We start from the raw sequence: 16,963 nt of genomic DNA, 5'->3' as shown, positions 1-16,963 counted from the left end.
ACGATAGAAAGCTAATAGTGGACACTACTGAAGGCCCACAAGAATACGCCATAATGGCTGGCGTGCCGCAAGGCTCAATAATGGGGCCTGATCTATGGAACGCAGTCTACGACGAGCTTCTTGAAATCCCGTTGCCAGAGCAAGTAGAGCTAACATGCCTTGCAGACGACGTTGCAGCCACTATAGTGGCGGACAGCGTGGAAGAGGCCGAACTGCTAGTTCGGGAAACCATCGACACCGTCGAAACTTGGCTCGATAAGCATCACCTGAAACTCGCCAAACAGAAAACCGAGATGGTCGTTTTGACCCGTCAAAAATGGTTTCCAAAACCATTCGCTGTGGACATGGGAGGAACAACGCTGACGTCAACAAGGGCCCTGCGGTATCTAGGGGTAATGATAGACGAGAAACTATCTTTCCGGGAACACCTCGACAGTGCATGCAAGAAAGCCAGCAAGACTGTGTCTAGCCTAGCACGAATCATGACCAACACCATGGGACCAAGAACAAAAAAGAGAAGAGTTCTTCTAGAAGCAGTCCACTCGGTACTGCTTTATGGAGCGGAGATATGGGCAGACATATTAAAGCAGAAGACCTACCAGCGAAAGATCGCAGCAGTACAGCGGCGAGGCGCTCTCAGGGTTGCCTGCGCCTACCGCACAGTTTCCGAAGCGGCTGTATTGGTCATTGCAGGAGCCGCGCCCATCGACCTATTAGCGTTCGAAAGAGCAAAACTCTATGACGCTAAAGACAGTGATGATAACATGAAGGACGCAAGAACGAGGATAAAGGCGGAAACGCAGCAAGAGTGGCAGGACCGATGGATATCGGGAGAGACGGGCAGATGGACGGCGCGCCTGATCCCAAACATCAACGTCTGGCTCTCTCGGAAGCACGGGGATACGGACTTTTTCCTGACCCAGCTATTGACGGGACATGGGCAGTTCAATGCCTATCTTTTCAAGATGGGTTTGCACAGCACACCAACGTGCAAATACTGCCCGGATAAAATCGACGACGCCGAACACACATTCTTCGAGTGTGCTCGATGGAAGGACTACAGAAGAAGCACCGAAGAAATCATAAACACCAGGCTCTCCCCCTCAAGCCTGGTGACCTATATGATCAAACAAGAGGAAAACTGGTCAGCTGTTGCAGTTTATGCACAGCACCTCCTGAAAGACAAAATCGCAGAAAGGGACCAGTAGCCAGGAGTAGGCGTCGTGAGACGCAGCACGACTGGATTGAAGTAATGCTAACGCGGTTCCAATCCAGTCCTCCCCGTACCATCTAGGGGAGAGGGAAAGAGGAATGTTTTTTTTAGTGGGTAAAAATCTCCACACTACCGACTATCGATATCTGCCGGAAGATGGGCGGCAGAGTTAACGATACCGGTGTCTTTTGAAGATCTTTTTTCGTACCTCTTTACAAAAAAAAAAAAAAAAAAAAAAACAAAAACACACACACACACACACATACATACATACATACATACATAGTGACACCCTCGCGGGAATAGTCAGGAAAGCTTCCTAGGACCTCAAAACGTCGAGATCTGATGAAAACTCGATTTTCGAAAAACGGGGTAAAACCAATAACTTCCCGATTTTTGAAAATTTTCAATTTTCTTAGCGGGAAGTTAAAAATTCTTTATACGCCCTTATGGTTCCCAGGACCCCTCCTCGGATGCTATAAAGGCGTATAATAAAAATTCTGTTTTTTTTTGTCCAAAAAAATTTTTAGTTTGAAGAAAAAATTTTTTTTGCATTTCTACACGGTTCATACAAAAATACATCATCGGTTACCAAAAAAAAATTTATTTCATACGCCCTTATCGCATCCGAGGTGGGTCGAAAGAGCCATAAGGGTAACAAAAAAATTATCGGTAACAAAAAAAAAAGTTGCTTATATATATATGACCCTATATATAATCATGTATGATTATATATGATTTCATATATGATCATATATAATTAGATAAAAACTTTTTTTATCGGGTACCCGTTATTTTGTTTTTTATTTCTAAGAAGTGCTCTTTTAACATGCTGATCATGCTGTTTTTAAATTGGTTTAACATTTCCTCCGCTGATGCAAAATTTCTGGAACTGTGGTGAATGGTTACACTGTGGAAAATTTACATTAAATTTTACTATGGATGCATTATATCACTAAACTATATTTAACTGTTCATAATTCTACTTTGGAAATCTGAAAAAGTTGAATTCAAGACTACAACATTTACAAGTGTCTCCCAGTAAACGTATGCGCGTCAACCGCGACGCATGACACAGCATACTTCACTCGTAACTGAAATTACTATAAGTCATCGTAATACACCAGTTGAGAAATAAAGTCCTCCAGTAATATGTACCATAGTAAATATTATTCTGATGTAATGTAAAAATTAATAGAAAATTTTTACAGTGCGTATTGAACTGGGCGATATTCGTTTCTGTTCTTGGAGATGACCAGATAAGTTGTTCAAGTCGATCTCTGTTGCTATTTCTCTTTGGAAGTGAAGGAAATGAGCTATTGTTGCTCGTGATAGCGAAAGTTTGTTCTGGATAGATGGCTCTCGTTATCCTGTTTATTTTATTATTTATTATGAGTTTGTAAATTTCCCGAGTCTGCTTCTTGATTCCTTGCATCTGAAAAAAATACTTGGAGCTGTAGTAGGATGCTGTGTCCGTTTTCTCCAAAATTGATTAACTTCAGCAGTTTTTGGACTGTGTTGGCTTTAATTTCGCATTTACTTCTTTTTTTTAATGGAGCCATTATTTCTTCTACACTTGACGCATCTGTACTCAAGAAAACAGCTATTGCTGGAGTGGCCTACACACAGCGTCTCTTGCATTAAAACACAGCCTTTTTTCTCAATCTTTCTCAAAGGATGGGTTGATGCAACATATATTTTATTCTTTTAACTTTAGTTGGTTGACTACCATTGGCCAGTTGTATGATAAATAAAAAATTATCTTCATTTTCCTTACCGAACTTGAATTTTGACACGGGTTCAATTTTGATATTTGGTAGGTTTCTGCTAATGATTTATGTGGCTACATCATTCTCTTCATATTCTAGCTTGATACCTTCAAGAACTAGCAATATCTTCTTATCTTCCTTTGATATGTACTGTATGGTATTGGTTTGTTATAATTCTTTTATCATTTTATTTGTTTTTCTAACACCAATGTAATTTTTATCTAAGTTTTTGAGCCAGAAGTCTAATTTTGGAATCTCCCCTGAGGTCAACACTTTTACAAGTTCTATCAAGCTTTCGGCGTAAACATGAATTGGTGATGACTTTGATGTTACTTTAAGGGGAGCTCTTCCGCTTCTTGTTTTGAGTCGATGTTGTTTAGTTGCGCGTGTTTTTATGCAGCTTATAAATAAAAAAAAATTTTAGGTCAAAAAAACCCAACTCAAGAAAATTAATTTGCCTTAGTTAAGAAAATTTTGGTTTCCAATCCAAAATGCAGAAAATAGTATTTAATCAAGAAAAAATTTCGTGAGTCAGAGTATCCGTTTCCTCTGTGCTAATAATTAGTAGGAATTTCACAAAATAAAAAAATTTTTAAGTATATATATATATATATATATATATATATATATATATATATATATATATATATATATATATATATATATTAGACTGATTCAAAAAAATCGACTAATTTTTTTTTCTTAAATATATCGAAAATATTGTTGGAAATGATGAAAAAAAAATCCTGTGAAAGTTACAGCCCTTAATATTAATATTAAGATGTCCCGCATAGTAAATTTCAATTTCCCGTATGATTAACATGGGAAAGCTTGTTTTTTTGAGTTTAGAATTTTACAACTCTTTAATCGTTAATCAAAAAAACTAGACTAAATCTTTTTCTTGTGTAAAATTGAACGCTCTACAAAAAAGCTATCTTAGAATTTTTCGATAAACCGACGCGTTTTGAAGTTATTCAACTTTAAAATATAATTTATAATATTTTCTCATTTTTTTCCAATTTTTTGACGAAACTATCAAGTTTATCAAAAAATTTTGTCAAATTTTACAAATTTTTTGTATTCTATATTTTTTTTGGTTTAACAGATCCTTTTATTTAACTGTCAAATTTCTAATACTGTCGTATCTTAATTTTTCAATAAATTCAAATTAATTTTATTTTCAATTAAAAATTATTTTCATCTATTATTTAATTGATTTTATAAGTTCATAATATTATATATTTCAAATTCATGCAATTAATTTTATTACTTTAACAGCCGAGACCAGTGATTGCAGTTTCAATCGGCTTAGCGAAACGAATGGAAGTTTTGAAAAAACGTTTTTAGAGATAATAGATAATTTAATAAACTATTTTACCACAAAGCGTTTTTTTCAAAAATTTCATTCGTTTCGTGAAACCAATTGAAACTGTAATTGCTCTGCTGTTGGGAGTGCGACAGAGATAGTTCCGTTGAACTCCGTGAGAGCAAAGCGAGAAAAAGATGGTCTCGCCTGTTAATAAAAATGTACTGATTTAATTTTTTTATTTATCGAAGCTAGTTTCACAGTTAAAAAAATCATCGAAGCGCGAAACAGAGAAGACATCGGTTGTACTATTTGTTCTTAATTAACCACACTACTATTCATACCATCAAAAAAGCTTCAAGGACACCCCCTCCCTTAGTATCTGACCACCTCGCACTACAACGCTCATTATTCCGCGACTCGACGCTTTAATCGAACTTTTTTGATTTGGGTAATAATAACCCATTGTTCAATTGATAACTGTGAGTGACGCGGTGTTCTAACCACCAAATTCGGACTTTGATTGTTGCTATAGTTTATCATTATTTTTCGTGAATATTTTTGGCTTGTATTTTAAATTCACTTTTTGCAATTAATTAATTCATATCCTAGAATTCCTTTTTTATGGGTTATTTGTCCAATTATTTGATGAACGATATTTATTCTTCTTTGAATTATTTCGTAACTGAGTCCTTTTTTAAATGGACAAAATCGATTATAAAAAATGGATAAAGAAATTTATTTAATTGGTTTTCCAATAACTGGTATTGTTGGACGTAAACTTCCAACTTTTAAGGACGTTTTAGCTTTATTTTTCTATAATCATAAAGTACAAAAGTGTGGTGTTAAACAAAGTGCTTTATTTACTGTGACCGAGGTTCAAGAACAATGGAAAAAGGCTCAAATTTCTATTTGTGAGACTTTAAATGCCATCAATAAGTTATTGAGAATGTTCAAAAAGTGGCAAAGTTTGCAGCGTAGTTATAAACGGAGACAATCATTCACGCAAATCAAAAATGAAACTGTTTTTAAGAATAAGTTGAAGGAGTTATTTGATATTGCTCACACGAAAGCAGCCAAAACCTTAAGTAAAGAGGGAAATGAATTTTTGCTAGCCCAGAGATCATCAGGTCGGCGTGGATTTATTGATAATTTTCCACAAAAACCTCTAACATATGAAGAACTGATGGAGGTAGATGAAGAAAGTATGTATTAATTCAAGTTTTTCACAAATATTTCATGTTAGTTGCTGATTGATTAATTTATTGACTTTAAAATGATAGAAAAAGAATTGTAAAATATGGAGATTTTTTACTTTTCGCATTAAGTAGACAAGCAAGCACACAAAATCTTTATATTATTTTTACTTCATTAATTTTTGCAAAAAGTGTGATTTTCAGTAAAGTTTGGTTAAAAGTTTTTGGATGCTGCGGTCAAAAAGCAGTAAAAAAAATTACGGGAAAAAAGCTTTGCGATTTTTGTGTTTTTTTACTTCATGAGCTTTCAAGAATATATCGAGCTATGAACATTTTTAAAAGTACGATGTTTTAATAATTTACAGATTCGGATGAACTGGTTGACAATAGTACCATCACTCCAAACCAAGATAGTAACACTACTTCAAGCCAAGGTACACTAACAACATCACAATCAACGATAAGTCATGTTTCAAATTTCGAAGATGAATTATCTCTGCCAAAAGTGACTTCAAAAATGTCTATAATGACACCTGAACTTGTTGCTACATTAGATCGCGCAAATGTAAGCAGTAGAAATGCTACTTATATCATAGCTGCAACTTAAGATTGTTGGATATGATCTTAATGATGTTAATTTAAGCTACAGTACTATTCGACGGGCACGTATATCTCTAAGAGAAGGTATAGCTAGAGAACTAAAGGAACAATTGAAATTGGATTATAATTACGTTGTTCATTGGGACGGGAAACTTTTAAGTGATATAGTTGGGTCTGATACCGTTGATAGGCTGCCTATTGTTTTATCATCATCTGGTGAAGAACAATTATTAGGAGTTCCAAAAATAAATTCTGGGACTGGAATAGAACAAGCAACAGCTGTACATTCGATTCTAGATCAGTGAGGTGTTAGTCGATATGTTAAATTTTAGGATTCATTGAAGAATATTTGCAGGTAAGATCTGTGTTAAGTGATTAAGTTTTGTTGCATATCTTAAAAAATCGTTGAGAAGAAATAAAGCTTATCAACTTTATCGGTTCAAAAATTATTTGTATTTTGGTTCAAATTCATTCATTATTTCTTTTCTTTTCGACGAATGGAAAATAATAGTTTATGAATCAATATTTTGAATTTTAACTTCTTTGCAGAAATATCATCCAAGGAGTGACTACAGAGAATTTTTGGAGCTGTCATCAGTTTTCTTAGGAGTTGTTCCAAAAGAAAATTTTTCGTTCAAAAGTCCAGGAGCTATGAGTCATGCTCGTTGGATGTCCAAAGCAATATATTATTATATCTAATATATTATATCCGAGAAATATGCAAGTTTATCATCACAAATTATATAACAGCGTGGTTTACTTCGACTTCAGCGACTTTGGCTGCACAACATGATTTAATTTTCATGCAGAAATTAATTCGATACAAATCAGTAAATTTGGCAATATCAACTGCAAGTACTGAAAAAATGACGAATCATCTATGGTATTTATCTGAAAAATTAGCCGTTATATCTTTATTTGATGGATGTGTAAAAAATGAAGTGAAAGAACAAATTATTGTTAATTTGAAGAATCGAGATGGTTTTAATACGAAAGTCAAAAAATTGGAGATGAGACAAGAAGACATTGAAGGATTTTTGCAGAAAGATATGAGTGATTTTGTATCAAAAGATTCTATGTTCATTTTTACAGCGTTTGATTTACTGTATGATTTTATGGAAAGAGATGTGAATTTTTGGCCTCTTGATGAAAGTTATAATGAATGTGTGAAGTTTTTTGATAAATTGACTGTGGTTAACGATGTAGCGGAACGTGGGGTAGCGTTGATCAAACATTACAATAAGTGTTTTACAAAAAATGAAGAACAATTGCAATACTTATTACTTGTTATCAGTGAATATAGGGAAAAATTTCCGAATTGTAATAAAACTACTCTAATGTCACAAGGTTAAGGAAAAAAAAAATAAAAATAATTTTTAGTTGAAAATAAAAATAATTTGAATTTATTGAAAAATTAAGATACGATAGTATTAGAAATTTGACAGTTAAATAAAAGGATCTGTTAAACCAAAAGAAATATAAAATACAAAAAATTTGTAAAATTTGACAAAATTTTTTGATAAACTTGATAGTTTCGTCAAAAAATTAAAAAATATTATAAATTATATTTTAAAGTTGAATAACTTCAAAACGCGTTGGTTTATCGAAAAATTCTAAGATAGCTTTTTTGTAGAGCGTTCAATTTTACACAAGAAAATAATTTAGTCTAGCTTTTTTAATAAACGATTAAAGAGTTATAAAATTCTAAACTCAAAAAAACAAGCTTTCCCATGTTAATCATACGGGAAATTGAAATTTACCATGCGGGACATTTTAATATTAATATTAAGGGCTGTAACTTTCACAGGATTTTTTTTTTCATCATTTCCAACAATATTTTCGATATATTTAAGAAAAAAAAATAGTCGATTTTTTTTAATCAGTCTAATATATATATATATATATATATATATATATATATATATATATATATATATATATATATATGTATATATATATATATATATATAGTGGCAGTAGTAGTATTGGTGTTTCATTTGCATAACTGAATAGTTTTATTTAATGTTATTATATAGTATTAGTAAATTAAAAAAAAAAAAATTTTTATATATAGTCATTGTATGGAGTCAATTCCTACCTGACCACGTTTGTCGCAGGTTCAAATACACACTTAAGGGGAAAAGCTATACGCTTATGGATGGATTTATACCATAATCGTCATAACCTTTCCCCCCAAGAATGGATTATTTGATGCATACACCTTGAAAACCATTCTAATTACAATTTCACAAAAAAAAAATATGATTATTAAAACAGTAAAAAAAAAATACAGCAATAATAATCTACCGAAAAATTTTACTTAAACATCAAAATCTTTTGATTAAAATTATCTCTTCATTAAAATTGGTATCAACACACTAGAATTCTCGTAGTAATACCATTGTACAAATATTACAAATAGAAAAGTTTACAGATTTTATTGTAATTATTTTTAACTGTAGTATAATTCAAATCGAAATACGAAATTCTTTCTAATAAGAAATCAATAAAAATCAGGAACAAACTAATTCAGTTCAGTGATTTTATCGAATTTAGTTTGTAGAACAGTCAAATTTGTCTAAATAGATTAATTTAAAGGATAGTTTTTTTTATTGATTTTTTTCAAACAAGTAATTACACTGAAAATAAAGGAATACAAAAAAAAAGTTTTGCTTAAAGTAAGAAAATTGTTTAAGAAGACTGCTCAAGTTATTTTTGAAACAAAGAGAAATTTTTTCAACACAAAAGAATTTGATTTTATTCAAGACAATTTTGGTTGTCCTGAATCTCTCTTCGAGTCAAAAAGACTCAATGATAAATTTCTTTTTTCCGTTTATCGATTATAAACATAACATTTTTATAATAAAATGTCATCCAAAAATACAGATACTCGGTAAAGTGTTTAAGCCAAGTACATGTTTACAAAATGACTGGACAATAATTATTTACAAAGGTAAAAAAAAACTCAATATCATACCAATCAAAATAATCTGAAAATAGAAATAGAACAATTGATAGAAAGCAACTCAAAATTTATTAAAAATATGATATAAAAAATATTTGGAGCGTGAATTTATAAAGTTGGTATTAATTTGACGATCCAAATTTTTAATAATTGTTTTCTACTTAAAAACAATTTTTTGCCTAATATATAATTTTTTTCGATTGAATAGACGAATTTGAAAAATTGAGATTGAGATAAACGTTGTAAGTATTATAAATACATAATTTATTTGTGCAAATGCTGTTTTTCATTATAACTGGACAATATAAAACATAATCACAAAAATGTGATAATTTGTTTCAAAATCTATACGTCATAAGCTCATGCAACTTTGAAATAAAAATTTTAATTCATTTCGAAACTCATCAAGAAAAAAAATCTACTTATTATTTATAGAAAACAATTGTTTTTATTCAGACAAGATTTATTGAAAAAAATGAGGGGCCATTCATTCAATACGTAAGGACGATTTTTGACCATTATTGACCCCCTCCCGGACTCTATGTAAGAACACATATGATTTCTCAAACTACCCTTCCCTCATCTCACGTAAGATTTTATCTGGCTTAAGGGAGTTATCAATTTAACTAAAGTTCACAATTCAAAGTGAATCTAAAATTTTTGTTTTTCAACTTCCCAGCTTTGAAAATTAATAATTTATGAATTAATAATCAATTATGTACCCGCTACAATATTTTAGAACGTGAAAAACTAAGTCGAATGCCGAGTACCTACCGCATTGAAATTGGTTTATTCAATCAAGAGACATCGTCATCAAAAAATTTCAAAAAAAGTGTTTTTTTTCCCATAATTTCGGAATTTCTAGTCGATCGATTTTTCAGTAATAAGTAATGTAATCATTTCCTGTACTCTGACAGTACAGGGTGCAATGTAAAAACTACTGGCTACTTTCTGCACATTACTGAGTCGTGCGCTAGCACTAACCAGTCGTGTCACACAGCACTCTCTACTATCTATGGATATTTTTCTAAAATACTAGTGAGTACTATACAAAACAGTAATCATTACTGTTTTTTTTTCTCCGTGTTGGTCAGCTATTTCTCGTTTACTCACCGTGTATTGATTGGTTATTTTCTAAAAAATTTAATTTATCTACTTGAATCGTGTGCAGCCGGTCGCTTCGCCGGAAAAAAACGAATAAATAAATTCACAACTTAAGCAAAAAAAAAACAGTAATGAAATGTTGGTGACTTTACAATAAGATGCTAGAGAATTTATCTATAGATGACAGTTCGTCTACAGTAAATTGAAGAATAGTTTAAAAAATTTTATTCATGTACGGTAGGGCTCTATGATGAATATGGAAAATAAACTTGATTTATATCAATAAAACCTAATATAATCAATGAATTCACGATCTATGATGCAATTGCTGTTTAATTATATCGAGTATATCATAGAAATTTGGCTTTTTTTTTTTTTTGTGATATTAGCGTGTTTTAACCGCGAGTTTATCGTTTGGTTTTTTTTTTAAACAAGTACTATGAATTTTCTTCAAGTTCATAAGAAACCTACCTCGGGTTCGCTATTTTCACAGATAGGTAATTACCGTAAGATTAATGTCCCAGGGTGGTGATGCAGTTAATCTAAATACATCATCAACTTTAAGAGGATTCAAACAGTTTTACTGTTGAATAAAAAAAATATTGGATAACAATACAACCAATTTTGTAATAATTAAAGCCTCTAACTATGACAAAATTTCTTCTTACTCAACTAGATTAACTTCTAAGAATGTTCAAAAATATAAAAATCGTGCTGTCAACCTATCCGAACATTTACAGCTCGATTAATGAATCTAAAATAAAATGAAAGTGGCAGAATATGAAAATCTTATGTTAAGCTGATATAAATTAGGGAATCTAAGTTGCTTTTTATTCAATTATATAATTTTTATAAAACTATGGATTTTACTGATAACTGTTCATAACTGAAATTTTTTAAATTATATAATCAAATAGTTTCATGAACGATAGTATTTTCCCGAATTTTAAATAATATATTTTTAGTAACTCGTATACGGGCCATGGACATTCTGTTAATTGCCCAAGGGGCTCAAAAATTGTTTGATAATATTTTGTTGAATTTTAGTCTACAACTGTTAATTTTTTCTCTTGTTGAATATAATCTTCCAAAGAAGCAACATTTATTTTTGTGATGCTTGTGTGAAAGAGCTCCTCAAAGAGCTAAAGCTAAAAATTTTTATTTTAAAAAAACGATGAATTTCACAGTCTCACAACCATTCTATAAAGTTCAAAGATTACTTGAAATTATATATACCTGACAAAAATAAAAATTAATTAATTATTATTATTAGAAGTACTATTTTTTTCTAACCTTCTATAATTAAAAAATATTGTTTATTAGAAATACGAGAAAACCAAGTTTGAATCTTTATTATTTACATTTATGTTAAGTGACATCCCTGGTTAAAAATACTAATTGAAAAGAATTGAGAAGCAATCACTACATGCAAACTGTATGTCTGTAACTGTATACAAACAAAAGAATTGAAATTATTGAAAAAAATTCGAGTTTCATGTTTTTTAATTATTTTCAATCAGTATTTTTAAACAGGGATGTTGTTTGAATAATTGCGTTGATGAAATACTAGGGTCAGAGATTTGCTTAGGCTTCAAATAAGTACATATGTATATTTTGGAACTTTGAAAATGAGTGCAGCAGTTAAACTGAGTAGTAACTAATTTTGATTCAAAATGAGAATGAAAAAATATGATTTTTAAATATTTTTCTAAAATTTTTGATTTTAAATTCAAGTAGATAGGTTAATACAATGCTAGAAAATATTATATTTCTTAATATAAATTAATACTTGTTTAGACAAATTTCATTTAACTCGACGATATAACAGTATGTAAATATTGAGTTTTCAACTGATTTAAAACATAATTTAGATAATGAGTTGAAAATGACGGTACCCTTTTCGTTTTACGGTTATCAAATTGAGAGTGTTCCTTCAAAAACTTACCAAGTATAATGTCGACATTGTCATTTAAGAATGCCCTTTAACAAAAGTTCATTTTTAGAAACCGGTTGACAAATAGATAACAAACCATTGAATAATAAAACTAAAATCATTAATAAGATTAGATTTGGTGAAAATTTTAATTTATAATTAATCAATGGAGTAACGAGCACTATACTTAAGTAACCTGAACGCCAATAACGAAAAATTTTCGAAATAATACTGAATGCCACCGAAAATCTGTGTGCACGTAAACGAAAACAACTATTATATTTCATCGTTACAAAACGAGACTAAAAGAGTAGTAAATGATCTTGAACTTGAAACGTTCCCAGTTTCATATCTAATGAGTTTCTAATCATATAATGAATAATTAAAAAAAAAAAAAAAAAAAAAAAAAAAACTTACTTTTTTAAAAACCGAGATGACATAACTTGATGAGTTTAAACTCAAATTTAAAACTCTTAAGAGTTACTTTTCATTTAATTAATATTTCGGTGTCCATTTTGTTTGGTTAATTATTGGAGAAACAGCAGTGCTGCCACAAGTTCCTATGACATAAAACACACACTCAACAGATTACAATAAAGACTAACACAAATATTAAATTATCATTCATTACTCAGTATATGAAAGTCTAAGTAACAAGTAATTTATCAATTATTCGAAGAAACAACAATATTAGAGTAATTATTTTCAAATTCCAGGTATTGAACTTTCACGCTTATAAAGTTTAGAACCAACAATACGATTTTATTTAGACATTAAACGTCACTATTCATTTCCATAAACTTACTACAAACAATATGACATTAGCTTTCACCGTTTTTGAAATTGTAAAACATATTTTGTATTTAAATATGAACACAATATCTTATTTTTAAATAAATAATAATTCACAACAACAATTTTTCTATTCTCTTAACAACGGCTCGCTTTGTGCGTCTAAAGGTAAGAACATGGGTAAGAAAATGGAATGACCACTACTCACCCGTGGCGCAGTTTTACACTTGAGTTATCTGTACTATAATATACTATAATATACTACACGTACCTATAGGAGGTATGCTGTAACTAATTTTTAACGATTTCAATCTTACCACTACAAAATAAAGCTTTAAGTTTGGTAGTACATAGATTATTTTATTATTTTGCAAGATAAAACCGTACTTTAAGACTACTAAATTAACCCCGAAATAGATAACACACAGCTGACAACAAGAGCGAGTACATATGTACATACATACATAAAGTCTGCGTTGCGTTGAGTAACATTTAAAATTTTAGTTTTTCAATTAGACTAAAGATGGTGTTCATAAACAGCCCTGATAATCCTCGTCCTCGTAAAGATGTAAAGATAAGAAAATACTCCTGAAAATACTGTGAGTTTAAGGTTGCATTTTCAAGAAATTTTATTTATTTTATTTATTTCTTTTTCCCCGATGTCATATTACAATAAAAATTAAAAATTTTATCAAAACTTACAGGGAAAGAGTAAATTACTTGGCGTAAAATTATATTTATATGTGTCATTCAAAAATCTCGACTAGTAATTTACTGGGTATTTTACGAATGTAAATCTGTGTAATACGCGACACATCAAGTTTAAGTTTTGAATTTTATGTTTCAGAAACAAAAATACAGGTGATCTATTTTAAATCAGATACCAAAAACTATTAAATAAAAAAATTGAACAGTATAATTCATTTAACAACCATCAAACAATTGCAAAATAAAACATCGCAATAACTCGACAGTTGAATTATAAACTTCCAAAACGAAATCTGATCTTGATGCTACCTATGCAATAAGAATTGTGTCAAAGTGTGAAATCTTGAGTAAAATGTTTCAGAAATAAAAAAATGTGAGAAGCTTCTTAATATTTCTGTGATCAAAAAGATAACTACTGCATTCAGTATATATCCAAAATGGCAGCAAAGAGTGGTGGTTGTGTTGACTGGTTGTCAGTTGTAAAACCTATTTTTAGTTCATCTCACGAATCTTTTTATAAAAATGAAGTTTCAGAGCTTGTACAAGCTATAATTGACAGGTAATTTTTGTTTTTTTTAACACTACATTTTATTCGGAATGTCAAATCTGATTTCAACACTAATTTTTTAACCGATTTTAGTGAAGCAGAATTCACCTCTCATGAAGAACAGTATGAAGCTTTTTATACGTCATTCGCAGCTCTAGTTGCTGATTATATTAGCGGCAACGTTGACAACAGTAAGTTTTTACTCTATCTAATTATTCTATTTATTACTAAAAATGATCAATGTTTTAAGAATAATGAAACATTAGTCGAAAATGTTTTGGTTTATGCGTCATAAATACTAATTCTCTGCAACTCAATACATGTCTAGTCTAGTCAATCGTTGATTGAAATCATATAAAAAATTGTTCGATCATAAACTGTTGATGAGATTATGATTAAAGATAGTCGTTTCCGTAGAAAATTGTTTTCCAAGAATGCTTTTTTTTTTTTCTAGAAAAAAATTTTTAAGCTCCATCAACCTCATCTTGAAAGAGTTTTTTTCTACTTAAATTCTTTATTTTAACCTTAGATTACATTATTTACAACAAATCTTTAAAGTAAAAAGCGTGGGAAATAATCGTTGGAACGATACTTCTATTACACACTGAAGATATTAACCCTTCAGTACCCTCGCTATGAGAATTTTTCTCACGCAACAACATTCAACTTATAGGATGTCGTTGCAGTGCAAGTGAGACACTAAAAAGAACCTGGGTACTGAAGGGTTAATACCCACAGTCTAATATATCGTATTCTCCATTTAGGACATTTTTATACAGGTGATGAAAACAATTCATTTTTTTTTTACTAACGATTAGAGATAATTCGACCGACTATAACATTTATTCAAACATACTTACTTAACAATTTGACTTTCAAAATTTTTACATAAATTACATGACATTTTTATGATTCCATTTTGAAAAAAAATTCAAGATGTGTGTCGATATTAAAAATTAATGTTAATTTATTTGTACGAATTAATTTTTTGAAAGAAAAATAATAACTATAATAATTAATATTGATACCATATCTAAATATGAATATGGATAATTATGTTCAAATTCAGATTTAAATGTTCTTTACTTTTTTTTTGTGAATTGCCTGATTAATATCTTGGTCCATGCGACCTGAAAAAAAATGGCTACATTGCCGTTTTACATTGTAGATGATCCTACGATGTCGTTTTTTTTTTTTTTTTTAAATGTACCCTTTTCAAACCCGAAGTCTCTACGGCCAATAGATTACGAGTTTCTATATAGTTGAATTACTATTTGATAAATTTTGAAATAATATTACTATTTTGAATAAAATTCAGCCGTCTATTCTATTGTCATGCATGAAACCATGGAATGACGAAAATTTTGAAATTGTATTGTTAATTAATCCATTTTGTTATTCTTTAAGTTTTATTTTCCATACAAAGAGCCCTTCTGAAAATAACTGTGTAATTCAATCAAGCTTAATTATCGTTTATGAAATTCTAATACATCTCTTTTCACCATATAGGACAAAGTTTTTTTTGTTTTTTTTAAAGCAGGTATTGATAATTTTTTTTTTTTTTTTTTCAGATAAGTTAATGATAAAAAAATCTCTAACTTAATTAATTTTTAAGAAGTGAAATATTAAATACAAAATCGATTTTATTATTAAAAGTTATTTCACCGATAGACATTAATATTTATAATGAATTCATACTAACCACAGTTTTTTTAGATGCGCTAATTATTTTAAATATACTTAATCCTTTCGAAAATCTTAAAATTTTTCAATTTGTAATAAAAATTCCAAATGATGTTAAAAATCAAAAAAAAGCTCACTAATGTTCGATATTAATTAATTAGTCACTACATTAATTTAACTAGTTTATAAAAAATCTTTCAGTTTTTTATATAAATCAAATCTTAATTTATCGTTTTGTTATATTTTCAATCGTTATTGAATACTTAAAAACTAACATAGGTTAATGTGTTTACTTATTAAATGTCTACATTTTAAAAGTACCGAAAAAATATTCTTCTGCAGCGACCTTATGATTCTTGAGCCCAAAGACCTCCTACCACAAAAAATGTCTTAAGATTTTTATTATCTAATTTTAAAATAAAAATAAATCAAAGAAAGAACAATAATTATAACCTTTATTTAACTTATTCAGAATTTTTTTTATTTAAAGTGATTTTTACTATTTGACCTTGATATTAGTTTATGTGCAATGGTAACTTTTTGTATTCTTTCTCTTTTGAACATTCGACTTAATTGTCTTCTGTCATTTGTTGACGCATAAATCACACATAGCTTATAACTGTAACAATGTATGGAACATTTTATTAGCCCTCTATAATTAGAATTTTTATTTATTTAATTTAATTTATTTATTTATTAATTTATTTTATAATTAGAATATTTAAAATTTTTTTTAAGTCAAAAAAATCAGTGTGAATATTTTTTATAAAGAAAAAAAGCTTCTTGAGGTGCAGGTACAAAAACAACTGACCCTAAAATAAAAAATATTTTTGCCACATCAAGTTTGTTAAATTTTTTTTCTTCTCAAAAGAAAAAGATCAGAAAATGTCTGACAGATTTCAAATAAAAATATATTATATTTTTAAGAGAAATTCGAATATATAAATAATTAGTCATAATGTTAAGTGACTAATTAAAATTTAACACTTTAGCACCATCTACATTATTTATTTTTATTAATCATTTATTGATTTATTTATGTTGTCATGACATTTAATTCTGTTTATTTTTATTTTTTATTCATTCGTCATAGAGACACAGTTATCAGTTCAGTTGTTATTGAGAAAACTTAAGAAGACGACATATT

At 29.6% G+C, this 16,963-nt stretch overlaps 2 protein-coding genes across 9 annotated transcripts in view; one reads left to right on the top strand and one right to left on the bottom strand.

The window, feature by feature from the left end:
- The window catches only part of LOC123272698, a gene marked incomplete at its 3' end in the record, with an annotated part of 56,613 nt that extends 43,328 nt beyond the window's left edge, over positions 1-13,285 (bottom strand). The window contains 2 exon segments of one of the 7 annotated variants that reach the window (XM_044739665.1): positions 12,504-12,646; positions 13,087-13,285. 7 annotated transcript variants of the gene reach the window in all.
- A 466-nt stretch (positions 13,286-13,751) lies between these two features.
- The window catches only part of LOC123272697 (E3 ubiquitin-protein ligase UBR4), a 52,619-nt gene continuing 49,407 nt past the window's right edge, over positions 13,752-16,963 (top strand). For both annotated transcript variants that reach the window (XM_044739661.1, XM_044739660.1), the window contains exons 1-2: positions 13,752-14,145; positions 14,227-14,324. In XM_044739661.1, coding sequence (XP_044595596.1) covers positions 14,024-14,145; positions 14,227-14,324 — 220 coding nt within the window. In that variant the 5' untranslated portion in view covers positions 13,752-14,023. The remainder of the gene's footprint in view (positions 14,146-14,226; positions 14,325-16,963) is intronic.

The sequence above is a fragment of the Cotesia glomerata genome, linkage group LG10, assembly GCF_020080835.1.
Source record: "Cotesia glomerata isolate CgM1 linkage group LG10, MPM_Cglom_v2.3, whole genome shotgun sequence".
NCBI classification, from domain to species: Eukaryota; Metazoa; Arthropoda; class Insecta; order Hymenoptera; family Braconidae; genus Cotesia; species Cotesia glomerata.
Note: the sequence above shows the minus strand (reverse complement) of the source record. Positions and strands in the feature narration are given on the sequence as shown.